The 24,445-nt window shown below is 55.9% G+C and overlaps 9 protein-coding genes across 9 annotated transcripts; 6 read left to right on the top strand and 3 right to left on the bottom strand.

Annotated features, from left to right (window-relative positions):
- The first annotated feature begins 351 nt into the window (after positions 1–351).
- B0I36DRAFT_332043 (beta subunit of gdp-forming succinate-CoA ligase) lies at positions 352–2,190 on the top strand. Its single transcript, XM_046155057.1, has 6 exons — positions 352–482; positions 545–616; positions 672–744; positions 805–1,701; positions 1,800–1,921; positions 1,998–2,190. Exons 1-6 carry the CDS (start codon positions 435–437, stop codon positions 2,085–2,087), a joined length of 1,302 nt encoding a protein of 433 aa, XP_046008341.1. The 5' UTR covers positions 352–434; the 3' UTR covers positions 2,088–2,190.
- Positions 2,191–2,315: 125 nt separating this feature from the next.
- On the bottom strand, positions 2,316–3,906 carry B0I36DRAFT_274425 (succinyl-CoA synthetase-like protein). The gene is made up of 5 exons (XM_046151352.1): positions 3,642–3,906; positions 3,534–3,550; positions 3,326–3,442; positions 2,830–3,208; positions 2,316–2,735 (listed from the first exon to the last, which is right to left on the bottom strand). Exons 1-5 carry the CDS (start codon positions 3,832–3,834, stop codon positions 2,398–2,400), a joined length of 1,044 nt encoding a protein of 347 aa, XP_046008340.1. The 5' UTR covers positions 3,835–3,906; the 3' UTR covers positions 2,316–2,397.
- Positions 3,907–4,558: 652 nt separating this feature from the next.
- B0I36DRAFT_295490 (membrane dipeptidase) lies at positions 4,559–6,442 on the bottom strand. Its single transcript, XM_046151859.1, has 5 exons — positions 6,186–6,442; positions 5,850–6,078; positions 5,677–5,740; positions 5,477–5,597; positions 4,559–5,392 (listed from the first exon to the last, which is right to left on the bottom strand). Exons 1-5 carry the CDS (start codon positions 6,394–6,396, stop codon positions 4,746–4,748), a joined length of 1,272 nt encoding a protein of 423 aa, XP_046008339.1. The 5' UTR covers positions 6,397–6,442; the 3' UTR covers positions 4,559–4,745.
- A 384-nt stretch (positions 6,443–6,826) lies between these two features.
- B0I36DRAFT_416458 (allantoate permease) lies at positions 6,827–8,833 on the top strand. Its single transcript, XM_046162076.1, has 3 exons — positions 6,827–7,777; positions 7,840–7,943; positions 8,030–8,833. Exons 1-3 carry the CDS (start codon positions 6,896–6,898, stop codon positions 8,601–8,603), a joined length of 1,560 nt encoding a protein of 519 aa, XP_046008338.1. The 5' UTR covers positions 6,827–6,895; the 3' UTR covers positions 8,604–8,833.
- A 968-nt stretch (positions 8,834–9,801) lies between these two features.
- Positions 9,802–11,746, top strand: B0I36DRAFT_366703 (fungal-specific transcription factor domain-containing protein; the record flags this gene model as incomplete). Its single annotated transcript, XM_046159343.1, has 3 exons — positions 9,802–9,956; positions 10,015–10,449; positions 10,552–11,746. The coding sequence occupies 3 exons, from the start codon at positions 9,802–9,804 to the stop codon at positions 11,744–11,746; spliced, it is 1,785 nt and encodes a 594-aa protein (XP_046008337.1).
- Positions 11,747–12,218: 472 nt separating this feature from the next.
- Positions 12,219–13,541, top strand: B0I36DRAFT_352985 (aminotransferase class-III; the record flags this gene model as incomplete). The annotated part of the gene is made up of 1 exon (XM_046157172.1): positions 12,219–13,541. One exon carries the CDS (start codon positions 12,219–12,221, stop codon positions 13,539–13,541), a length of 1,323 nt encoding a protein of 440 aa, XP_046008336.1.
- A 901-nt stretch (positions 13,542–14,442) lies between these two features.
- Positions 14,443–15,874, top strand: B0I36DRAFT_250970 (Inosine/uridine-preferring nucleoside hydrolase domain-containing protein; the record flags this gene model as incomplete). The annotated part of the gene is made up of 5 exons (XM_046150579.1): positions 14,443–14,766; positions 14,852–15,193; positions 15,279–15,342; positions 15,416–15,598; positions 15,684–15,874. 5 exons carry the CDS (start codon positions 14,443–14,445, stop codon positions 15,872–15,874), a joined length of 1,104 nt encoding a protein of 367 aa, XP_046008335.1.
- Positions 15,875–16,129: 255 nt separating this feature from the next.
- Positions 16,130–21,419, bottom strand: B0I36DRAFT_251352 (uncharacterized protein; the record flags this gene model as incomplete). Its single annotated transcript, XM_046150610.1, is given in 11 exon segments — positions 16,130–16,373; positions 16,459–17,372; positions 17,445–17,706; positions 17,824–17,874; positions 18,074–18,211; positions 18,228–18,505; positions 18,958–19,673; positions 19,734–19,955; positions 20,023–20,305; positions 20,366–21,148; positions 21,210–21,419. 11 exon segments carry the CDS (start codon positions 21,417–21,419, stop codon positions 16,130–16,132), a joined length of 4,101 nt encoding a protein of 1,366 aa, XP_046008334.1.
- Positions 21,420–22,786: 1,367 nt separating this feature from the next.
- Positions 22,787–23,785, top strand: B0I36DRAFT_366699 (uncharacterized protein; the record flags this gene model as incomplete). Its single annotated transcript, XM_046159342.1, has 1 exon — positions 22,787–23,785. The coding sequence occupies one exon, from the start codon at positions 22,787–22,789 to the stop codon at positions 23,783–23,785; it is 999 nt and encodes a 332-aa protein (XP_046008333.1).
- Between the last annotated feature and the right edge of the window lie 660 nt (positions 23,786–24,445).

Here is a 24,445-nt window from a genome sequence, read left to right as displayed (position 1 = left end):
ATCAATCTCACAAAGGATTGGGGACGGGCTGTGTGAAGGATATGGCTTTACATTACCAAGGAGCCTGATTGCCGCAGGTTGAGGGATGCCATAGAGACGAACATAGTTAGCGTACTATAATCAGACCGGGTCATGATCGCGTGCGGCTGACCACGGGCGCCAGCACGGCATAAACTCTCCATCTGGACCGGGTGCTCGAAAAGTACCTAAGTACTCCGGATTGGCCGCTAGCTTTCCTCCAGTGCGGTGATTGGTCGCCATGCCCACAACCGATTTCCTGGGGATTCACTTCTAGTGGTGGTGCGGGCTTCGATGATTTTACTCTGCCAACTAAGTTCCATTACTCCGCCTTTCAAATCGAGAGGGGTACACACCTTCTCGTAGCACGAACAAACACCGGCGTGTCGTCATCGTAACAGAGTGTCTCGCCGACCATGTCGTGGACTATCCCTCGTCGACTCTTGTCCAGCAATCCGGCCAAGGTTGTACAGGCAGGCCATTATCCAGTCAACATTACACTTGCTGACTCTCTCTCTGTTCTCAGTTGCCACACGTCACGCGACAAGTCCGCCGTCTGAGCTTGTATGAATATCAATCGAAAGACCTCCTGAAAGAGGTCAGCATCCTCCCAAATGCGCCACCCTATAATGACAAGCTGACGTTCATCGCAGTATGGGGTGCCAGTGCAGCGTGCCAAGGTCGCGACAACGCCATCCGAAGTGGCGTCGATCATTCGAGAACTCGGTGCGCGTCAGATTCGCTAGCCCCGACGAACGACCAGAATCACTGCTAACGCATTCGAAGATGGCACCTGCGTAATCAAGGCGCAGATCCTCAAAGGCGGCAGAGGTAAAGGTCGGTTTGACAATGGCTTACAAGGTGGCGTCCACCTCGTCAAGACCGCCGAGGAGGGCGAACAGCTCGCGTCAAAGATGCTGGGATACCGGCTCCAGACGAAGCAGACTGGGCCCGAGGGCCTGCGTGTCAACAAGCTGTACGTCGCGCAGGATGTCGAGTTCCGCGACGAGTGGTACCTAGCTCTGATTATCGACCGCGAGAACTATACGCCGGGCATTGTCATCTCCAAGAGCGGCGGAGTGGATATCGAAGCGACATCCCGCGATGACCCAGCAAGCCTGCACTCTTTCAGCTTCAGTGTGTCCCAAGGTATCACTGACGAGCTGGTCAGGGACATTTCCCAGGCCGTCAAGTTCTCGCCCGCAGAATCAAACAGCCTCAAAGACCTCTTGATACGATTGTACAATATCTTCACCCAGAGAGACGCCACGATGCTAGAGATCAACCCCTTGGTGTCGCTGACAGCGGCAGCGAGATCTGAAAATCCAGTGCTCATGTGCATCGATGCCAAGTTCGAATTCGACAATGCTGCCAAGAGTCGTCAGAAGCACCTCTTTGGCCTTGGAAACGACGATGCCGCCGATGGTGCCCAGGAGGCGCCCGAGGAGGAAGAAGCCGGTCGACACGGGCTGGTGTATGTCAAGATGGATGGAAACATTGGCAACGTGGTGAACGGAGCCGGCCTGGCCATGGCAACAAACGACGCGATCGCTCATTGCGGCGGGTCCAGTGCCAACTTCTTGGATACCGGCGGCCAAGCTACCGTCGAGACCATGCAAAAGGCATTCGAAATAATCCTTTGGGATGAGCGGGTCAAAGTTGTCCTGGTCAACATCTACGGTGGTAAGTACTCGAGGACCTGCAGACTGGTTTCCGGAGCAGAATCTGCACAAAACACAGCAGACACCGAATAGTCACTGACATGAAACGTCTTTGCTAAGGCATCGTCCGTTGTGACATGATTGCACAGTCGATCATCACTGCCGCAGAAAGACTGGGGCCGTTCAGAGTACCCGTCGTCGTCCGGCTGCAAGGGACCAACTCTGCCGAAGGGTTGAAGCTGGTAAGTTTCAGAGTTCTTACTGATCCCCGAAACCCAAGTAGCACCTCTCTGGTAACAATTGCTCATTGCTATATAGATCCAAGATGCGAATCTCGGGCTACACGTGGAATCGGGATTTGGGGAGGCTGCGAGTAAAGCTGTGGAATTGGCCAATGGTCTTGCATAGGGAGAACCCGTGGGATCTGAGCTTTGAAGTTGTACGACTTTCTATGATTGCGTGCTGGGTTCACTTCCGTATTCTCTAATGAATCAATGATGTTTCTGCTTCATAAGTTCGTTTGCTTCTCATTGATTCGTCCTAGTGAAGTGCTCGAGATGGGCTTAGATGACTTAGCGGCTCGCCGCATCCTATTGTGTCACGTAGTAGGTCCTCGGGCATCATCGAATGAACCATGGATAATGAATAAATTGCATTTACTCAGCAGTACTAGGTAGAAACCACCCCAGACTTGAAGTCTTTTTGATCGCCAGCAAAATCACATGCCCAATAGCCGTTTCATCTCAGTACCAATAACTCCCGGGTGCGGCACTACGACAGCCCCGGCATCCTGCAAGGCACGCGCTTTTGCCTCCGCTGAAACATCACCATGGCTGAGCAGAGCGCCGGCATGCCCCATTGTCTTGCCCACTGGAGCTGTTCGGCCGCTGACCATTGCAACGATGGGCTTGCGGTCGGTAGGGTTATTGCGGTGATAGTCTTTGATGAGCTCGGCAGCCTTCAGTTCGGCCTCTCCACCAATCTCACCAATCACTACAATGCCTTTGGTTTCTTCGTGCTCGAGGAAGAGATTCAGAGCATCTACGAGCGTTGTGCCTGTTGCTCGTGTCCTCCCCGACCCGTCAGCAATGCCATGATATAGTGGCGGCATTCGCATATCGACAAGAGACGACTGGATGACTTCACGAACCTGGCAACATGTCACCTCCCATACCCACAACAATGCTCTGTCCCAGCCCAACTGCCGTGGTAGCGCCCACAGCCTCGTAACTCAGCGTTCCGCTCTTGGACACGATTCCTACGATTCCCTTGCTGTATTGACGATACGGCATGACACCCAGCCTACAGCGCCCGGGCGCGATGATCCCGGGGCAGTTTGGGCCGACTAGACGTGTCTTGCTTTGCGTCCGGAGAATCTCGTGCACGCGCAGCATGTCGTGCACGGGGATATGCTCGGCAACCGCCACGACCAGGGGGATCTCGGCCTCGATCGCCTGCGTTATGGCGCCAGCGGCCGAGTGCGCAGGGACAAAGACGCAGGTGGCGTGCGGTTGAAGTTTGTCCGTGGCCTTCATCATTGCTTACATGTTAGAGCGCTGTCTGCGGCTTCTGGTTCAGGATCGTAGCTCGTTCAACACGGGTGACTGGGGTAGCCGTTAACTCCACACAACGAAGCAACGACTCACCTCGCGCACCGTCTCAAAGACGGGCAAGCCCAGGTGTTTCAGGCCTCCCTTGCCAGGCGAGACACCGCCCACCACGTTAGTACCATATTCGATCGTGTCTTTCGCATTGAACGTTGCCTGTGTCGCGCGATCAGTCAGACTCATGTGGCAAACAGTATCACAGGTATCTGGGGGCCTTCGGGAGAGCTTGTAATGCGATCAACCGTACAGCTTTGCCCGTAAAACCTGCCACCACAGGAGAAAAGCCTAGGTCAGCCATCGGGGAACTGACGAAATGCTACATGACCGCAGTCCAAGAGCGAGTGCCGCGACTCACCTTGATAGATGACACGAGTGTTCTCGTCTATTCTCATGTTGGGTATCGTCTGATCGTACGCATCGTCATTTTTGAGACCCGTCTTGGAAAAACACCTGATGCCCTTGCAGCAACCAACGAGATGGCGCGAGAGGTATGGGGTCGCGACGGTCAACCGGCGCAAAGACGAGCGACTCGACATGATGGCGAACATGAGCAACGGAGACTTTTTTGCAGAGGAGCAGACGCCGCTGCCGAGGTGGTCTACTTCTGTTGTTGTCTCGCTCTCGTCTCTCGTCCACGTCGCTGCTGAGCTGAGCTTCCCCGCGTTTAGGAAACTTAGCTACGAAGCTTAGCTCGCTGGCACGTCATCACCGGCTGGTTGGGGGGCTAGCCCGTCTTTCGACCTGGGCCCGTCCTAAAGTGCGGCGGCTCCACTAGACCCAGGTGCCAAGCAACCTCCTCCATGACTGTGAAGTTCAGCCACGCAGGCTCAACCAGGTCCTGCCTTTGCGTCGTCCTGTAACTCTCGCAGCAGGATGTTCGCCCTGGTCGACGCGGAATCGCAAGGACAACCCCTGCGCGATACACTGTCATATCTTTGAATGCTTGGGTACAGCCTCTCATCAGTTGTGATGTGCTTGGTTGTGGAATGTATCAATGTCAAGGCGTATCAAGTGCAAGATCAGGGGTCAACAGCATCTAGGAGCCATATACCGACGCAGTGGTGGGTGGGTGCACGATATAATCTTGTCGCACTATTGTGTGAAGGGCTTCGGTTTTTTTTTTCCCAGTCTTCATAGAACAAAGCCCCAGCATTTCTGTAGCTGAGGAAGGTAAAAGTCTCCTTGGCTAGCGCAAGACTCGTCACGCTGATGCTTTTTATTTCCTGTTAGTGCATGCTCTCTGTAGCGCCTGGCGAGTGGTATGCCGTGAATATTGGCAAGTGGTTGGTCAATTTTTGTCACATCGGGACCAAGTGATTGCGACATACTCAGCTAGACTGGTCAATGGGAAAGGTGAAATGGTGCACGGTGTAGGGAGAGACTCTCTTGAGAGGTCCCATCGTACCTCTTTCTTTTCCATTGCCAACCACACGTTGTCGCACAGGTCTGGCCCTACGGATTACTCTGCGAGATTTTCCTTCCCTTGTTCATGGTACAGTCCTTCATCGGGAGGCGGTACTCCATACCAATCCAAACCCAGCTTGTCCTCCGGATCCGGGTCGGGCATCTGATAGTACCCGTCATACCTCCACCACGTTCTGTCCTCCCAAACATCTTCAACAGGCAGGACACCCTCCTCCTTCATCTGGTCCCGGGTTTTTTCCACTCCTCGCCACACACGGAGGATATTCTCTCCGACCACCTTGGCAAGCTGCTCCTCTGTTGCGCCCCTGTCAAGAATCGCCGCCAGCAGGCGAGGGTAACAGGTCACGTCCTCGAGCCCCGGGATCACGGACGCAATGCCGTCAAAGTCGGACCCGAGCCCCACGTGGTCCCAGCCGATCCGGCCCGCGACGTAGACGAGGTGATCGATGACCATCTCCATCTTGGCCTCGTGGCGGCGGTGCGCCACGTGTTCCGGCACAAAGGTGACCATGACGATACCACCGTTGGCGGGGACCATGTCTAGGATCTCGTCGGCCACGTTTCGCGCGCAGTCGAACACGCCCCTGGCATTGGAATGCGAGAACATGACGGGCGCACGGGTCAGCTCGAGAACCTGCCGAGCGCACTCATGTGAGACGTGAGAGAGGTCGACAATCATTCCTGCAAGAGTTTTTGGTCGGTTGTCAGGTCAAGCATCAGAAACTATAAGCCTGCTGGATTAAGCAGCCGACAAGTAGAGCTTACCGATGCGATTCATCTCTTTGATTGCCGCACGGCCCAGTTTTGACAGCCCGCCGTGCACGGCGCCAACCTTGGATGTCGAGCTGTCCGCGAAGGCATTATTGCAAACATGTGTTAACGTGCACTGCGAGGTTTAGTCAACACGAGGCTCGAGATGAGCTGTACTAGATCATGCACCCTTCGAGGTATCGGGCAAGACTCACGTATCGCACGCCAAGACGGTAGAAGGCCCGGATTATACCAATACTGTTACCGGCCATATGGAGTCTGCAGAATTTGCACGTCAGCAACGCGGAGCAGTGTATTGATACGCATGAGGTCCTGGAGTGAGAAGGGGCCATCGGCCAGGTCTCACATGTATCATATAGAGACTCACCCTTCGATGCCAATTGAGCATGCGATCCTCCCTGAGGCGTAGATCGCCTTGACATCGTCTGGTCCGTTGACAAGCTGAAAAGTCTGTGGGTATGACTCGACAAGACGCAACGTGAGGTCAATCTGCTCAATTGCATCACGGGCCATGTCCGAGTACTCGGCCGTGGAGAAGTTCTCGGCAGACCGAAGGCAGGGGACGCATATTGACCAGAATTGACCGCCGACAGCTCCTGTGGGAATGAAATGGGAAATCAATTCTGCCGTATGCGATTTTGTGGTGCTGGCACGGCCCACTGAGACGTGGCATCGGCCAGGATAGACATAACTGAAAACTAACCTTGCTTCAGGCGCGGGATGTCCGTCATCCCCCGCTCGAAACCCTTCTCGAGGTCAAACTTTGGGTTGTCGTGTATCTTGCCATGAAAACAGGCTCTGGGTTGCTGCGGCAAGTCATTGTGGCCATCGATGAGCGGGGTCTTGAGCAACACTCTCTTCACCCTTTCGTCAATGTCGAGCGCCTGGTACGGGTGGGAAGGTGGTGCTGCCATGGCCAACTTGGTGAGAGGCTCTTGCCCAGCACATGTAACACCCACATGGGCAGACAATGTCGTGGTCCAGGCGTTAAATGCGCTGGCATGCAACTGCGAAGTGTATCTTGGCGGGGCCAGGGTGTGGCTGCTCAGAATTAGAGTTGGCCGCGGGTTACTGATAGCGGAACCTCCGAGGCCGATCTCGCACAGGCCGAGAAGGGTTTACCCAACAGGAAACTGATCATCATACTCCAACTCGCTCCAGCTTACGAAGTGCCGCCGGGTTCGACTTCCTTCGGACTGTGCCCCAGGCTCTGTCCGGGTTTATCTGTGGGGAGGCAGGGATTTGTGGGGCAACCATGGCCTGACAGGGTCTTATCATCGGATAGCTGTAACGAGACAGCGTCGTCGGTAGCATAAATACTCAATGGCAGCTAGCCGACGAGTTCATCAGCCCGCGTTTGTGTCTCATGGTGTATCTGCAAAACTGTCGATACGCTGCCGGACGATATTCAGCATGGACTCGAAGCCCGCCAAACTCACCACCACGGACGACGATGTCAGCGTCAACAACGCCCTCGTACTGCTGCATGCCGGCGCCGAGGAGGACATTGACGAGGGCGCCCGCCGCAGGCTGGTCAGCAAGCTCGACTGGCGCCTCATGCCCATATTGTGCATAACATATGCGTTGCAGTCTATCGATCGGACGACGCTGAGCTATGCAGCCGTTTTCGGAGTGCGAGAAGATCTACACCTGACCAGCACCGAGTTCTCATGGGCTGGAGCACTGTTGTACATTGGCTACCTCTTCTGGGAGTTTCCAACCAACGTCCTCCTCCAAAAGCTCCCCATCAACCACTTCATGGCCGCCACTGTCATCATCTGGGGCGCCGTGCTCATGTGCCACGGAGCCGCAATCAACTTTGCCGGCCTGGCTGCGGCTCGCACCTTCTTGGGTGCATTTGAGGCCTCGATCAACCCGGGCACCATGCTTCTCTTCTCCATGTATTATGAACGCAAGGAGCAACCGCTGCGAATGGGCATCTGGGTTGGCTCCGCGGGCGTCGGTTACATCGTGGCAGGGATCGTGTCGTTTGGCATCGGCCACGTTCAAGGCAGCATGGCAAGCTGGCGCATCTTGTTCTTGTTCTGGGGCGCAGTCACGGTCGCCTGGGGTGTTGTTGTGGTTCTGTTCCTGCCTGGCTCCCCCTTGACCACCAAGTTCCTCTCGGACCAAGAGCGGATCATGGTGGTCAGCCGGGCAAAGACGAACGGGACGGGCATTGACAACAAGCGCTTCAAGTGGAAGCAATTTGGCGAGGCCATGATGGATCTCAAGACATGGCTGCTCTTTGTGTTCGCGGTCTCCAGCAACACGCCGAACGGCGGCTTGACAGTTGTAAGTTGGCGCCCTCCAGTCAAGATCTGGGTCACTCATCGCTGACTGCATGATCATCTTAGTTCCAAGGTCTCATCATTCAAGGCATGGGCTTCAGTAAGCTGCAGACTACGCTCATCCAAATGCCCTCCGGGGCTGTACAGCTTGTTGCGTGTGTAACGGCCTGGTAAGCTGGATTGCCCCCTCCGAGTGCTGTTTTGAATCTCGTTACTGGGCACAACTGACGACCGCGCCTCTCTGATTGCATTGCAGCTACTGCGCGTCACGTTTTGCCCACGCGCGGCTGATCATCATGATCCTGTGCCTGATGCCGTTCCTCGCTGGAATCCTTGGGCTTTGGCTCATTGATTCGGCCCATCCCTACGGCCGCCTCGCCTGCCTGTGGATCTCGTTCGCCTACACTGCTACGTGGACACTGTCCATGTCCGTCGCGACAGCCAACACGGCTGGCCACACCAAGAAGATCACGACGAATGCGATGCTGCTCATCGGATACTGCCTGGGCAACTTTGTCGGCCCCTTCTTCTTCCGTGCCGAGCAGGCGCCACGGTACCCCTTGGGCGTAGGTATGATGCTCGTGTGTGTGGGCCTTCAGATCTTGTGCCTTCTGGGGCTACTGTTCCTGCTTTGGTCTCGCAACAAATCACGCAAGGAATTCCATGTGCCCACGGCGGAGAATGATCATCAAGTGTATGAGCGTGGACTCTCGGATGAGACCGATCTGGAGAACAAGTACTTCAAGGTTAGTGCACTTCTGCAGCATGCACAAAGTCTATCCATGCAGCGCTCTACATACTACCGTCCCTCTCCACTGCGGAGGTGCTAACCCAACCGTGCACCTAGTATGTCTACTAAAGTTGGATTCGTGCGGGAATGCCACGGGCGCAACTTTGACACGACATCTCAACCGCCTAGGAATTAGAAATTTGCCGACTTGCCGAAATACCGCTGCCAGAATTCGTTTGATACGCGTTTTACATATTCATGGCTTAGCGTTATCAGTCTATGGAGTACAGCACCAATAGAATCCAAGATAGATTCCATAAATAATAGCTGATGAAAAACCACTCATCGTCCGAGCGTCCTTTTGCGTATCTTGGGTTAAACGGGCACGTTTAAGCCCCTGTCATGCTTATATCGGTCTTCAAAGCGCTCGTTGGGACTCCAGGTCCATGTTTTTCGACTTGCGCAATGCTCGTTGGCAAGTAAATGACATTCACTGCAGAAACGCCTGGAGCCGACATCGGGAGCATATGTCGCATCTGCCAGCGCATTCTGAAGGCCAAGCCAGAGATACCTGGGTGGGCTCCACAATCATTGCACCAATGTGATTGGGGTAGTTTTCCGCGGAGGCGTCGCACAGCACAAGATAAGGCATGTCCTGCTCCGCTCCGCGGCCCTCGAACACCGAGAAATGATCTTGTTCCCCCCCGCGGACCCCCCGGAGTTGGCGAATCGTTCACACTCTGCCCCGTGACCAACAACAGCAGCCCACAGCCGGTTGTTCGCGGCCTGCTGCAACGGCAATGTCCAGTCAGGCTGAGGGCCGGCCGTATCGGTCCCACCATCAGCCGGCCTGCAATCCCTGCCGGAGGCGAAAGTCACGATGTAAGATTGTTGCCGGAGAACAGGCTGCGTGTCTGATGTGTCAGGTTCACGGCAGCGATTGTGTCTTTCCAGATGCTGCCGGGGCGGCCGGACCCCGAAGTCCCCACGCTGGACGGCGAAAGAGACAAGTCAGGGCTCGTCAAGGGCCCGCGGTAGCCATACCGAGTTCAGGCAATTCCTCGCTCGCGAGCCATCCAGTCCCACTCCCGGCTGGCCGGACGACGGATCAGGAGGTTCCCTTTCCAGGGCTACCGTTGAGACCAGATCCAGCTGCTCGGCCGACGGATGCAGCCGCAACGCCTCTTAGAGAGGACGACCAGGCACACATTGTCGGTCCCGTCCATAGCCCAGACGCCCTGCTCATCGCCAACTACCTTTCAAGTGGCAATGGTCCCCCCGGCTCGCGCGTTGGCGCCATGCCGTTCCATCCCGTGCCCGGGGAGCGACCCGTCATGTTCAACGCGGTCCGCAGGCACCCACTCGGTCGTTCTTCCAACCAATCGACTGCTGCCTCACGGCTCGAGGTCATTGAGAAGCTACTGGAGCCCCATGCCGCCAGCTTGATTGATGTGTGGGTCTTACAACTTGTGTCTCGGACATTCTACGCATCAGTGCTAACTTCAAAGCAGCTACTTCGACAAGGTCCACAAATGCTACCCTTTGCTCGACGAGGCTGCCTTTCGGAGACAATACAGAACCGCCAAGACGAGACTGTCTCCTGCCTTGCTGGCCAGCTTGTACGCGCAGAGTCTCGTCTACTGGCGCCAGACGCTACCGGCTGGTCATCACTGCCCTGACGTGCGGTACATATGGAACCAGGCGTGCGAGGCGCTGTATTTTGAGCTCTACCAATCTCCGGGCCTGTCGACTATCGTGGCCATCCTGCTCAACATCTCCGGGCGGCCTCTCTCAAGCATGATTGGCAATGCCACGCTCCTAGGGGCTGCCATCTCCCTGGCGCACTGTCTTGGTCTGAACCGTAACTGCCTAAGCTGGGCATTATCTGATGCGGAAAAGGGGCACAGAATCAGGCTCTGGTGGGCTATAACCATTTACGACAAGTGGTAAGTCACGAGGTTGCGTTCCTCTGGGCGTGCAATGGCTCCGTTGTTTTTTCACCATCCATCAAGGGCAGTTGGTGCTAATAATATTTAATGTTCATGCAGGTCAAGTGTTGCATATGGCACGCCGCCTCAGATTCAAAGCAGCCAGCATGACGTTCCCTACCCCAGTCAGGCAATGTTCATCTCCAAGAACACTGGTCCGGGCCATGATAACGGGGCCGGTGATGATGACGACGACGACGACGAGACAATACCGCAAAGCCTGATGGACGATTCAAGCATATTCATTGCCTTTGTCACATTAACTGACGTAGTGGATGTTTACCTACGTCATGTCTTTGATCTCACGACCGATCTCCAGCAACCAGGTGTCCGTGGCCAAGACGCCGGCACGTTCAGCACTGAACTTGAGAACAGGCTCGCACAGTGGGCAGACTCACTGCCACATGACCTCCGCAGAACCATCATCCGCGGTACCACGGTCGACACTCCCGGCTCCGCGAACCTGCGGCTCTCGTATCTGTACATCCGGCTTCTCAGTCGGAAGCTGGGCCTGGACAGCGGGCGACATCACCTACACCAGCACACCAGCCCGGCCGCACAGACCCAGCGCCAGCGCCATGCTCGCGAGGCCGCCGAGGACATTGTCATGTTTGTACAGGAACTCAGCCGCGGCGCGCTGGCCGATTTCTGGCAGTCCTTCAACGCGTTTGCACTGTCCAGCACGGCGGCCTTCTTGATCCGGAGCGCCCTGCAGCAGGAATCACAGCAGCAGCAGCAAAGACAGCAGCAGCCTGTGACGCCTAAAAGAAGCACAGCTGGCAGCAGTCGCGTCGCCACTGACTGGCACGCCGCGGGCAGTACGAGTGCCATTGCCAGTGACGAAATCTACATCAAGCTCGCTGCTGACCTTATCGCCGCACTGGACAGCTACCGCAGAGAGGCTGGGTGGGACCTGGCCAACATCTGCATCGCTCAGTATGCCCCAGTGGTTGAGAAAATCCAGGCAGGCCTCGCTTGTGCTTCCTCGGCGCCGCCGGGCTCAGCGGCAACTCCAGAGCCCACCAGAGATCATGGGATGAATAGCGGTGCAGGCGCTGTTGGGTCGGGATCTGCGGGAACGCCTCTCCAAGACGCGCAGCAATCTGCACATGTCATATCTGGGCAAGGCCAGCGCGGGCAGCGAGAGCAGATTGATGCGCAGGAGCAAAGCTATGTGCCGTTTGACATGACTAACGATCTCTTTGTCAACGATTTGTTTCCGGAGTATTGGGATAATATGTTCAGCCCTCTATGATTGTCCAGGTAGTGTCGAGGAATCCATAATAATGCACTTGACATGGTGATTTTCAGCAAGCATGCAGTGTAACGATAACCACTCAGAGGCACGCCATGCTAAATGTAACGGCTAATTGTCGCAAACACATGGACTGAAATATTGTTGTGGTATGTGTAGTGGAGCCCTAGGGCAGCGGCGTGTGCCAATCCCGCGGAAAACTGGCCGATCTTCGCCGCGGCCTCGAGCGCAGTGGTCCGGAGGTGGGATGAGCGACACATTGGGAGACCAGAGCACCACCCCATAAAGTGCCACCAGAGAGGTCCCTCCATTAGATCGAAAGCCATCACAAACCACACCCACGTCGAAAACACGAGCCGTCCAGTGAACACGACCGCTACGTCTGCGAGTAATCATTCGCGTTTTGTTTGCGAAAAAGGCAAGGTTGATTGCCAACAAAGTCTTGTCACCCATAATACTCCCCGGCATCATCATGGGCTCCGCAGATATGGCACCCGATTTCTGGGCCAAGGCCGACAGGCATCTCATGAAGACCGGGGTGCCCTACTCGCCGGCCATCATCACCAGAGCCAAGGGCACGCGGCTGTACGACGATGCCGGCCGTGAGATCCTGGACTTTACCTCTGGCCAGATGAGCTCGCTGCTGGGTCACTCGCACCCGGAGATTGTCGACGTTGTGCAGAAGAACGTGGCCAACCTGGACCACCTGCTCAGCAACATGATCACCAAGCCCGTCGTCGAGCTTGCGGAGCGCCTGGGCCAGCTGCTGCCGCGGCCGCTCGAGAAGTCGTTCTTCCTCAACACGGGCTCCGAGACAACCGAGGCCGCCATCAAGATGGCCAAGCTGCACACGGGCAAGTTTGAAGTGGTCGCCTTCACAGCCAGCTACCACGGCCTGACGTCCGGAGCGGGGTCCGCAACGTACTCGACCGGGCGCAAAAACGCCGGGCCGGCGATGCCTGGACAACTGGCGTTTCCTGCACCGTACGCTTACCGGTCCATCTTCCGCAGGCCGGAGGACGGCTCTTATGACTGGGAGAAGGAACTCGAGTTTGGCTGGTCCATGATCGACCGCCAGAGCGTCGGCTCACTCGCCGCCTTCATCATGGAACCCATCCTCTCGACGGGCGGCATCCTCGTCCCTCCTAAGGGCTACCTCAAGCGCATGGCCGAGGAGTGCCGCAAGCGCGGCATGCTCATCATCATGGACGAGGCGCAGACCGGCGTCGGCAGAACGGGCCAGATGTTCGCGTTCCAGGACGACGGCGTTGTGCCCGACATTCTGTGTCTTTCCAAGACGCTTGGCTGCGGCCTCCCTCTCGCGAGTGTCAGCACGACTGCCGAGATCGAGGCCGGCTGCGCCAATGCTGGCTTCCTGTGGCTCACAACACATCTCAACGATCCCCTTACCGCAGCAGTTGGCTGCAAGGTGCTCGAGATCGTCGTGCGCGACGACCTGGCCCAGCAGGCAGCGGAGCGTGGCGAACAATTACACCAGGGGCTGCTCAAGCTGCAGAAGAAGCACTGGTGCATAGGCGACGTCCGGGGCCGCGGTCTGTTCCAGGCCATCGAGATCATCTCGGACGCGCAGTCCAAGGCACCGGGTGCGGAACTGGGCCAGGCCGTGTCTGATCGGGCACTCGAGCTGGGCTTGTCTTGTAACATCGTGAATCTGCCCGGTATGGGTGGCGTGTTCCGTCTCGCGCCACCCGTCACCGTCACCGCTGGCGAAATTGAGGAGGGGCTGGATATCCTAGATAGGGCGTTCTCTTCTGTGCTAGGAGGGACCAAATAATGCCATCATGTTTCAGGCTGGCTATCGACTCGTACATCGCGTCAGGTTCTCTTTCTTTCTCTGTGCATCAACATCACCACAATCGTCACCATTTCGCGTCCCACTAGGCTAACGTGTGTTTTGAGATTTATGCTTCATCAATGTGGATGTTCCTATACGTTACCTAAAGTCCAAAATCGAAGACAAGAAAGAACTAGTTTTCTTTCAATTAATTGGTGGATTACTTGCGTTGCAGAAAAATCATGTATTAGCACCTAGTCGTATTAACTGTTGGGTTGAAACGTCTCTTTTCATTCACGGTGTACTCTAAAATCAAGTTATCCGTTATTCTAATGGCGAATCTGATATTCTCAAGCCAAGGGCTGTGCTGGATACACGTCTAGGGAGCTTCGCGGGTGGGATTGCATCTCGGCCGTGTCGCTCTATTTCAGCGTTGCCCAATTATCTCCAACGATTGGTGGACAAGATGAGCAATAATCCCATGCAAGTCCCCACTCTGTGGCGGACCAGATTCAAAACTCGCCCGCGACCCGAATCTAGCGACCCACAAGTGCGATCGTCATTTACGCCAAGGCTGTCTTTTCTACACGGGACTTTGGGCAGACAGCCGGTCGGATGACAGCCCGGCAGCTGTGGTGCACGTTGGATGTCGTCCGATCCCTGGATAGCGAGAACAGTGCATAATTCTTGGTCACAAGATAACGATTGTGGCTGAATGGCAAACATGGTTTTATCCCTCCTTCATGCTGAGTTGCGAAAATGAAGAGGTGGATATGAGGAGCATAAAGGGGTCTCGCGACGACATAACCTCAGTGACGTTTTCCTTTGGCAGGCCGCGCTTCAACCCTATCCTCGCTGCTACGTCCCTGCAAACCCAAACTCAATCACAATGCTGAAGTCGATGCTTTTCCTGAGCAGTCTGTTGACCCTCGCTTCGACGGCGAGCTGTTCGGCACCCAAGATCATCATTGACAACGACTGGACCTCTGTCGGCTTCGTCACATTCCTCCTCGCCGTAGACGCGGGCTGGGACGTCCTTGGTCTGGTGGGCGACACGGCAAACTCGTGGGCCCGCCAGACCAGCCTGCACGGCCTGGCCCTCTTGGAGATCGGCAACCTTTCCTGCATTCCCGTCCACAAGGGGGCCGACTACCCGCTGTTGAACACCCCGACTCAGCACCAGACATGGGAGCTCCTGCACGGCCCTCTGCCATACATAAGTTCTGTTCCTTGCTCCACCTGGTCACTCCAGGATCACGGTTCACTCGGCACAGTGTGTCGCATGAAACTGACCTCACTTGTGAACAAAGGCTGGTGCCTTCAAGCCAGAAAACGCCACAGCCGAGGCGTTGGGTAACGACCCAACCTCGGGAGACCCGACCCGCATATCTCGTGCGGCCTTTATCGAGGGGTTCCCAAACACGACCCTGGCAGGGGAGACGGCTGCCGCGTGGATGGTCGAGCAGGTCCGCAAGTATCCGGGGCAGGTCACCATCTACAGCGGCGGGGCCCTCACCAATGTCGCCCTCGCGGTGCGGCTTGACCCGACCTTTGCATCCAATGCGAAGGGGCTGGTAATCATGGGAGGCTATCTCGACGTTATGATGTTGCAGACGACGGGGACTAGGCTCCTGGCGGACATCAACTCGGATGTAAGCATCAAAGCAGCTCGTGCTCGCGGAGTGCGAAAAAGGGACTGTACGCGTTCTCGTCGGTTTGCTGACCCGTGTTACTTAGATCAACCTGAAGGTCGACCCAGAGGCTGCCAAGATTGCGCTGACTGCCAATTTCCCAAACATTAGTAAGAGCACCCGTATCCTCTTGAATTCTCCACGAGCGTTCCCGATAGTGCACTCGCTAAAACCGTACAACAGCCATCGTGGGCAACGGCGCCAATCAGGTCTTTCCGGTTCAGGAATACTTGGACGAGGTATACCAAGTCGAAACCCCATACACCAAGCTTTTCCACGATCATTACGGTACCAGACTGCCGTTTTGGGATGAGATTGCCATGTTCGCGGGCCTCTACCCAGAGCATGTCGTAAACAGCACGTCCTGTAGGTCAAAACACAGCTGCGTCGAATTGGTCTTGAATCAGATATCCTTGCTAACTCGGGATAAACTGACCTTCGGTGATGAAAGTCCTGGTTGACGTCGATACTGCATGGTCCAGCCCGTACTATGGAAACATCATGGTCTACCAGGAACTTCTCATGCCAAAGGTTCAGAAGTTGCAAAAGGCGCAGTACATCAACGAGATCAACCAGACTGCCTTGCTGTCTGCCATGAAGAGATCGATGGAATGTCCCAAGTGCGCTACCTTTTGCAAATAAACAGGAACGATTCTCCAATTCGTCGGAAGGTCGACCTGGGGGATTACGGTCAGAGAAGATACACGGCGGAATGAAAACGCGATGGCACCGCATCAAGGATTGGCCTTTATATGGCTATATAATCTCTAACTAATAGTTACTCGATCAGTGCCTTGGAATTAGGTCCCAGTAAAGCCCTGGATATCTTGTTTGGCGTTTTACCGTTCGAATTGTCGCGTTGCTACACGAGGATTGCTCTCAGATGCCAAGGCATTGTCACCTGGCCGCAGAGCTGTGTCGAGCATGTGCTACCAGGGCGCCAAACTCGGACGACGCGCCTTGCTCGAGAAGGACCCGAGGAACACCGACCTTAGATACCCTGCCATCCTTCATGACGATGACCTGGTCAAACCCGAACCGAGTGATATCCTCGACCTGGTGCGTCACCACAATCACCGTCCAGTCGCGGAAGTGCGTCTCGATGAGGCGGTACACCGTTGCAGCCGTCTCTCGGTTGAGGCTGACATTGTACACATAATATTAGTAAATCCATGCTACGCCGAAAGACATTGAAATGTGGAAGGGGCGCCGGGAGTCAGACTTACTTGCTCGTCGCCTCGTCCAGCAGGAGCACCATACCCTCATCCCGGCGCAGCATGATCCGCGCCATTCCGATGAGCTGCGCCTGGCCGGAGCTCAGACACTCGGCCTCGAGTACCACGTCCAGGCTTCCCCGAAAGGTGGTAGAGACCAGCTCGGCCAGACCAACTTCCTCCAGCACCCGCATGATCCGTGCTGCTCCATCCTCGCCGCGGTGACGATCGTCCGGGTCCAAGTTCTGGCGGACTGTCCGGCCAGAGAAGAGCAGCGCGTTCTGCGGCAGTGCGACGATGAACCTGCGGAGGGTAGCCGTGGGGATGGCTGCGAAGTCTGTGCCGGATAAGGTGATGTTGCCCTTATCCAGGGATATCATGCGCAAGAGGGCGTCGAGCAGTGATGATTTGCCGCTGCCGGTGCGACCACAGACTGCCGTCTTGGTCCCTGGGCTGAATGAGAGGTTAACGTCGTGAAGGATTTGCGAACGACCACGCTTCGCCGACAAGTCGTGGATTTCCAGTACCCCCTGCGCTGGTGTGTGATAGGGCAGAGTCACCGCTGCCATGTCGTCATTGTGGTCGTCGTCCGGGCTTCGCGTGAGCATGGCGACCTTGTCCTCTTCTGGAGGAGCGTTGGCAACGTACTTTCTCACCCTGTCCACCGCGCCCAGCGAAGTCTCAAGATTTGTCCAGTGCGTAATCAGCTGGCCGAGTGTCTGCCCAAACCCCATCACACTCACCATCCCCACGCCAAGGTACCCCACGTCAACTCCCTGCTCTCTCTCCCTCTGCGACACCGCGATACCCACAAGTAGCGTCGCCAGCGCCGCGGTGATCAGGTCCAGCACCAGGTTAAGCCACCGCTGCAGGCAGAAGAGCAGGTAATACGGCTTCTGCGAGACGTCCAGGATCGCCAAGTTCTTCTGCACGGCCGCGGCCTTGCCCCAACCACCACCACCACCACCGGCTCCGGAACCCATCGCGCGGATCGTCACGCGGCCCTCGAAGCACTCGCTGAAGTGTGTGATAAGGGACGCCTTGGCCTCGAGGTCCAGCACGCGCAGCTGTCGCGAGGTGCGCAGGTACACGCGCTGCGTGAGGTACACGGCGAGCCCGACGACGGGGATCGTGGCGGCGAGGTACCCGCCCGCGAGGCACGTCAAGACCGCCTCGGCGGCACTGGACGCGAGCTTCTCCGTGGTCAGGAGGAAGCTCAGCGGGAGGGGCATGTCGATGAGGTTGAGGTCGCCGGCGAATCTGGTTCAGCATGTGAATTTATGAGTGTTTCGTTCTGCCCCCGATGGTCATTCGCAGATGCGGGAAGAGATTGTGGTAAAAGAAGAAAGGAAAGAAAGGAAGTGCGTTCCAGCTTACAGATTGAGCACTTCGCCTGTGTCTCTGAGGGAGAAGAAGTCGATGTGCGCACTGTATGTTACTCGTGTTAGCATGGAGTGCGGGGGACTTCGTGACCAACTTTCTGATTACTGGAATACTCACTTTAAGACCGGGATCATGTTTGCATGGAACTGCCTCGCTACGCGGGGCACTATCAGTAGGAAGAAGAAGCTGATATACACTCGTCAGCACGTAGTCCCTGCTCAGGTGACCCGAATGAGAACCCCACCTGGTCTCCAAGCCGATGGCGGCAATATTGAGGAATGCGAGACCAATGTAGATGCCGATCCAGTACCCTAGACTATCGGAAGGAGTCTTGGATGCGACCCAGAACTTGAGCCAGAGCGCTGTGATTGTGGTCAGTCTTCTAGTGAAGCGAGCACACGCCTGGGAAACATGAGTACGTACTTTGGGCAATAGAGCAGCCTACAAGGACGACAACGAATGCCACAAACACGAAAAGACGCAACGGGCCCATGAGGCTCATGTAATGAACCAGAGAACTTCCCGGTGGCCGCACCTGCGCTGAAGGTGCTGGTTGCTCGTCTGGCGGGGCGGTCCTGGGTCTGGCAGGGAGCACGTCTGACCTCTTTCCGCTCCCTGAGTTCGGTCTGCTGCTCGGCATTATGTTACCTGAGCCGCTATCGTGGTTCACGATTCGCTGACTTTCGTCATCGGCGTCGCTCGTCATCGCTTCGCTGCTGCGGAACGCGTCATATGAGCCGTACACAGTGGCCCGCCCGTCGTCGATGAAAACGATCTTGTCTGCGTAAGTAGACCATCTCGCTGGTTGTGTCAAGTCATTAGTTCATTAATGCTTTGAGTTCGACCTTGACCGAGTTGTAGCTTACCATCACCTGAGGCCAGCACCACGGTCCTACCAGCTTTGCGAATGAATCCGTGCTCGCCGAGCAGTGATTCAGCGACACTATTGCCGGTGTGGCTGTCGAGCGCCGAGAAGCTGTCGTCTAGCAGCACAAGGTTGCTTGGGTGGTAGATTGCTCTTGCCAATGCCTGGCAATGTGAAGATGCTTAGGAGAGGCCACACATTCTTCTTGCAACTGCCAGTAGAAAGCAAAGGTCAAAGACAGCACGAAAAGGTAAAGGACTTACGAGTCTTTGCTTCTCCCCGCCAGACAGCCTCGAGCCACCACTCCCTACCATCGCGCCATCCCCCTCGCCGCCAGCGACACCAGCAAAGTCTTCGCTGAGCTGACACACCGCTACGACCTGTGCATACCGGCCCTCGTCATATGCGGTGCCCTCGCCGACTACCACTTGTCGAAGTGTACAGTTTGGGATCCAGGGCGTCTGTGCGCTATAAGTTGTCTGGCTGGGTGACGCTCGTCGGATTTGTCCGGCTGCCACGTGGGCTTCTCCAAGGATGGCATTGAGCAGTAACGACTTGCCGCAGCCGACAGGTCCGGTCACCAGGATTATCTCGGACCGCCTGATATCGAGATCAACGTTCTGCAGCAAGGGTGGTTGTGTGTCCGAGGTAACGCCCGGTGCCCAGTCGAGTGAACACGCCCGCATGCTGACCAGGGGGCTGCTGGCATGTCTGTCGCCGACTGTGCCCAACTCGCGCAGGCCGGAACCAGGGTTCTTGTTCAGGAACTCCTGGATGCGGTCGAGACTGGTCAGTGCCGAGGTGATGTTGATGCTGGCGGCCACGAGCTCTGCAATGGGCATGATGAGGATTGCCAGCAGGGAGAGCGAGCTGAATGCAACCACAACATCAAATGAGCTGGTGCCGCCCCTGTCCACGAGCTGAACGATGGCGAACGCCGAGAAGGTCAGTGCTGGAGTGAGCATGGCCGGGATGTTGCCTGTAGGGTGTCTCGCGTCAGTTTGAAGGAGAATGCCACAGCGGACATCATGCCTCTTACCAATGACTATGTTGGAGACCTGCTGCTTCCTAAAGGACTTTTGCTTCGATATCTCTTGGTCTCGCGCCTCGAGTATGTTTCTGTTGGCGGCGCTCTGGAGCCCAGACATCCTGATGGCTTTGAGCTGCGACAGGACGTTCGTCGTGATGCTTATTCGTGTCTGTATGCTCTTCGTCCACTCGCCTTGTCGTTTTGGGATACCCTTGCCCACCTGAGCCGCAGCTAGACCACACACTGATGGATTATCCATCAGCACGCATGCTTCGCTTGATGCCAAAGAGCGACTCACCAATCGCCACTATCGCGGGCGCAATCACTGCCTTGTCAATGTACGACTGCAGTATCCATAGTCCCAGGCTGACTTGAATCACGTTCGGGATAATGGCCAGAGACCACTGCAGCGTGTAGGATATTCGATCAATCTCGGTGCTCATCAGTGTAACAGGCTGAGCACTGCTCATGCCTTCTGAAGCACGCATTTCCAAGCTCGAGTTGAAGATTGAGCCAACCAGCGCCCCTCGAACTTTTGTCAGGAAACGAAAGGTCAGGTGTTGTGACCAGAGCGTCATTATCTGGTTCCATCAGTACAGCAGGATCGCGAGGTTGGATGGATTGTGGTCGCCAGGACCTACCGTTAGAAGAGTATATGTCAGGAACGTGGCTGCTATGAGATAATAGCCGTAGTACTGGGGACTGTCGACCTGGTCTTGCATGAAGGACAGTACGGCATTGATGAGTAGTGGCTGCGTGATGGCGCATGCTACGAGCCCCAGTCTGGGAACATGGACCATGAACAGGTCGAATCTGAAAGCTCGTGCAAGGGCGAAGGCGAGACGCCACCGTCGAGTCTGTCCTGATGCTGCCCAAAAGCACTGTAGCCTCTCACCGGTGGCTTCGCCCGAGAGACTGTGATCGACAGGCTTCAAGCTATCGAGTGTGATGTCGGCGCGATAGCCGAGGGAGAACAGAGGGTTCAGCCACGTCATGAAGGTTCTGCCGAAGAAGCCAGCCTTCTCTTCGGACGAGAACATCTGAGACTCTTGAGCCGCGGGCGCGTGCTTGACCAGGGACTCGGACAGCAAGGCTCCCAGCTTCAGCGCCGAGATTGTTGTCTGGAGAGCAGCTGATGACAGCAGCGTAACATCGGACCGCGAAGGGGTCCACAAGATCCACGACGTCCTGAGTAGAGCCAAGTCAAGCAGCAACGAAATTGAGAGGGCGACCTGCACAAGTATGGAAGGACCTGGGGTGCGTGTATGCTCAAGGCATGCGTTCAATCCGAGGCACGCCGTGGCCAGAATGGCAGTAACGCTGGCTGCGGTCGTCAAGGCTCTGTCGGTCGCCTGGTCATTCAAGACACGAGACCTGGTCCCAATCTCTGCTATTTGAAGGAGCCCCAATGTAGCGAACAGTATCTGTGAGAGATGTGTCAGTACCTGAACACGCGCAGCATCGGCGCAAGACTGCTTCTCGTACAGCTTTGACCCCTTGTAACGTCGAAGACGATATGACCTTTGGCGTTTTGTAAAGACTTTGGGACCTTGCCAGCGCGAGAAATGTCACAAGCGTGCTCGGCAGGACCTGCAGTATGGCGCGTTCAAAGGTCAACGTGAAGTCGAATTCGCGGCACTGATCTGTGCCGGCCACGAGGCCAGGCCCGAAGGCGGAATCCTGCGCGCACGACATGGCCACCACTCCTGTTCGCAGCGCGCGGCTAATGGCCCAGTACCGCAGCGTTTGGGAACTTGGAGGGGTGCAGGAAGAGGCGTGCTGCGTGTGATTTGTGTCGAATGACCAGATGAGAGTCTAGAGCATGCATATGGGAGAAATGACGCGCGCGAGTTGTTGGCTGCTGACAGGACAAGCCTTGACTTGGACCAACAGCCAAGCAAGGTTGCATCATGCCAGGGGTATGGACCAGTCATGTAGGCGTGTGGCCATGATAAGACTGGTGCCCTGGTCACAAATTGCAGCAGCTGCTTGCTGCGTCCAGACCCTACTCATTTGTACCGGCATGAAATCATGTGAGACATCACCATGATCAATGAGATAAGTTGGAGCGGGCTCTTGGTAATTCCTTGGTCCTGTGTAACTTATATTGCACTACTTATGACCTGTTCCGTCGAAGCAGCGGCGACCAGTGGCTTACACTGACCGGGACTTCGCAGCACCAACAGCGCATTCTCTTGACATACCTATTAAATCCCAGTGACCCACGCGCGAGATATAGTAGACCAACCACACTATTAAGGTAAAGGGTAGTTTAGACCTTAACCTTACCGCCCGCATGAAACCCCTGCTTGAAACAGGGTTAGTGGAAACGGGACACGAAGACGACTACAGCCCAATATCACGTGGGGACACGGGGCAAGTGTAGCCGGTGAACTTGGATGACATGTCGGCTAAGCAGGATGACCACGTGGTGCATCGCAATAGATCGGACAGAATGGCACTCGAGATCCCGATAGCAAGTTTTCACTCGACCTCGGAAACTGTCTTGTGGCTGGCTGAGTTGCTGTGAATGTCCTTGCTGCTAGCCCAGAGTGCAAATTTGCCCGGCCGGCTAAGCGAGGGTGGCGTCATTAGCGGCTCTATCCAAGGCACAGGCGACCAAGTAGGCATTGTCCCCGATGAGGAGCTACAGAGACGCTAAAGCAGGAACCACGCACGTTCTCGATGCCGCTTGAGCCCCTATTCTCCGAGATTGCCGATCAATAGATCGTGAAATCGTCGGGTGCCTTCTCCGCCGTGGTCTATAAAATCGTGTGCTGTGGCGCTAGCGGATCTGCGCCTCAACTTGCGAGGTCTCGAGGCACAGTCACGGGCAACACTGGCTCATCTCCACGAGGCGCAATCTAGGCTAGCTGAACTTTGGAGTCTGCAGTCTGGACTCTGGAAAGAAGGAGAGCTGGAGATCCACCAGATGCGAGGAAAGCCTACATAAATTGTGACGTGCCTGCCCACATACTCTGCAGCTTTTGGTCTCCAACTCCACGCACTTGTCCAACTAGCTCACACTCTTTTACTTGCACCATTCCTTACGCACCATCATCATGGTTCAGGTTCACACGCACATTGCTGCTCTGATGAGCCTGGTGGCTCTCGCGTTGGCGGACCAAGCCCCAGTCAACTGTGGCCGGTGGAGCGACCCTACCGGCCTCAGCGACAACACTCTCTACCGCTCCGGCGCCTCCGCCTTCACCATCCAATGTCACGAATTCCAGGAGGCAATCACGGACTGGAGATACCAACGGAATCCGGGATCGGTGGACGCGTGTATTGCCCTCTGCGCCGCGAGCAGCACCTGTCTTACTGCTCTCTCGACTTACGACGGGTATGACTGCTGGCTCTCGAACACTGGCACGCAGGGCATACGTAACCTAGCCAATCCAAACTTCTCGTATGTCAGTGCCTACAAGACAACCCCGGCGCTGAACTGCAAGGACAAGTCGAGCAACGGCGCCATCTTCACCCCTCCCGGCTCGTCGACCAAGTACCAGATCATGTGCGACTACCAGTTCGGTGGTAACACCCTGGGCGCCTCGAAGCGCGCCGAGACGTTCGAGCAGTGTGTCGGCTTCTGCGACACGACTACCGGCTGTGTGGATGTCGTCTACAGTGATGCCAAGTACTGCTGGCTCAAGTCGTCCAAGACCAACGGCTACGTCAGTCCCGGCTGGTTCACGGCCCTCAAGGTGACAGATGGCACTGCCAGCTCAGGCTCCGGAAGCACCAACACTGGATCCAGTGGAAGCTCTGGCATCGGCGCTATTAATTGCTTCGACAATTCGGCCGACAAGACCGTCTTCAGAACCCCCACGGACACCTACGACATCCGCTGCAACTTCCAGTACGACGGCGACACCCTCGGCAGCTCAAAGCGCGCCGAGACGTTTGAGCAGTGTCTCGGCTTCTGTGATACGACTGCCGGCTGCGTCGACGTTGTCTGGTCCAACGCCAAGTACTGCTGGCTCAAGTCGTCCAAGAAGGGCAATGGCTACAACTCGGGTGGCTGGTTCTCCGCTATCAGGCGCACCGTCCAAGTCAATTAAGGAGACAGTAGCCGTGGGAGGACGTAGCCATCATTCTACTCTGTCATAGTTGATAATCATAATGTCCTGACCTCCCATACTCTCTTTTCTCCAACCAAGTGATGTCTGTTCTGCAGCCAGCTCCACGAGGGTGCCTGTCATTTACTAGGCCCCCCATGGTCCAAAGAAAGCAATACCGATCAACAAAGCACCCGAATAGCTCTCCGCCCTGACCTGCCGCCCCAGCCCCGCAGGGTACCCATCCTTGACGTACGCAGCACATCCTCGATCACCACTATAATCCCAACCAAATTTCCACCGTACTGCATGCTTTCCTCGCCAACAGGCCTGAGTAGTGCCTGAGCTATACCCACACCACGACTGAGCCCAGCTGAGCAAGCCTGAGCTTAGCTGCCGTCAACAAGTGCATTGCTGATTAAGCGACCGGTCTCGGAGCTGGTAGTCTTCCGAACATGCTTTGGCGAAATTATGCTGGGATGATTATGCCAAAGCTTATCCAGCATAAATATACCACTTGGATCAATTGAGTGACGAGGTCAAGTGAAGGATAAGAGTGATACTTAGATTGATCGCTAAAGTACAAAGGTAATGACTGTCTGTCTAGGAGATCCATCGCATCTCCATAACCTTTGTCCTTCACCAGATCCTTGGTCTTCGCGA

The sequence above is a fragment of the Microdochium trichocladiopsis genome (genome assembly GCF_020744255.1).
Source record: "Microdochium trichocladiopsis strain MPI-CAGE-CH-0230 chromosome Unknown B0I36scaffold_9, whole genome shotgun sequence".
Classification (NCBI taxonomy): domain Eukaryota; kingdom Fungi; phylum Ascomycota; class Sordariomycetes; order Xylariales; family Microdochiaceae; genus Microdochium; species Microdochium trichocladiopsis.
The sequence above is the reverse complement of the archived record's forward strand: the minus strand, read 5'-3'. Positions and strand labels throughout refer to the sequence as shown.

Excerpts from the sequence above, each read along its gene's own strand:
- B0I36DRAFT_332043 (XM_046155057.1), top strand. The coding sequence starts at position 435 with ATGTCGTGGACTATCCCTCGTCGACTCTTGTCCAGCAATCCGGCCAAG. Across the intron at positions 617-671 it reads CGAAAGACCTCCTGAAAGAG|TATGGGGTGCCAGTGCAGCG; the intron begins GTCAGCATCCTC and ends CGTTCATCGCAG. Across the intron at positions 1,702-1,799 it reads CCTGGTCAACATCTACGGTG|GCATCGTCCGTTGTGACATG; the intron begins GTAAGTACTCGA and ends GTCTTTGCTAAG.
- B0I36DRAFT_274425 (XM_046151352.1), bottom strand. The coding sequence starts at position 3,834 with ATGTTCGCCATCATGTCGAGTCGCTCGTCTTTGCGCCGGTTGACCGTC. Across the intron at positions 3,209-3,325 it reads TCTTTGAGACGGTGCGCGAG|GCCACGGACAAACTTCAACC; the intron begins GTGAGTCGTTGC and ends GCAATGATGAAG. Across the intron at positions 2,736-2,829 it reads GGGAGGTGACATGTTGCCAG|GCACAACGCTCGTAGATGCT; the intron begins GTTCGTGAAGTC and ends CACGAGCAACAG.
- B0I36DRAFT_295490 (XM_046151859.1), bottom strand. The coding sequence starts at position 6,396 with ATGGCAGCACCACCTTCCCACCCGTACCAGGCGCTCGACATTGACGAA. Across the intron at positions 5,598-5,676 it reads ACCGTCTTGGCGTGCGATAC|TGCACGTTAACACATGTTTG; the intron begins GTGAGTCTTGCC and ends TAAACCTCGCAG. Across the intron at positions 5,393-5,476 it reads CAAAGAGATGAATCGCATCG|GAATGATTGTCGACCTCTCT; the intron begins GTAAGCTCTACT and ends AAACTCTTGCAG.
- B0I36DRAFT_416458 (XM_046162076.1), top strand. The coding sequence starts at position 6,896 with ATGGACTCGAAGCCCGCCAAACTCACCACCACGGACGACGATGTCAGC. Across the intron at positions 7,778-7,839 it reads CGAACGGCGGCTTGACAGTT|TTCCAAGGTCTCATCATTCA; the intron begins GTAAGTTGGCGC and ends TGATCATCTTAG. Across the intron at positions 7,944-8,029 it reads GTTGCGTGTGTAACGGCCTG|CTACTGCGCGTCACGTTTTG; the intron begins GTAAGCTGGATT and ends ATTGCATTGCAG.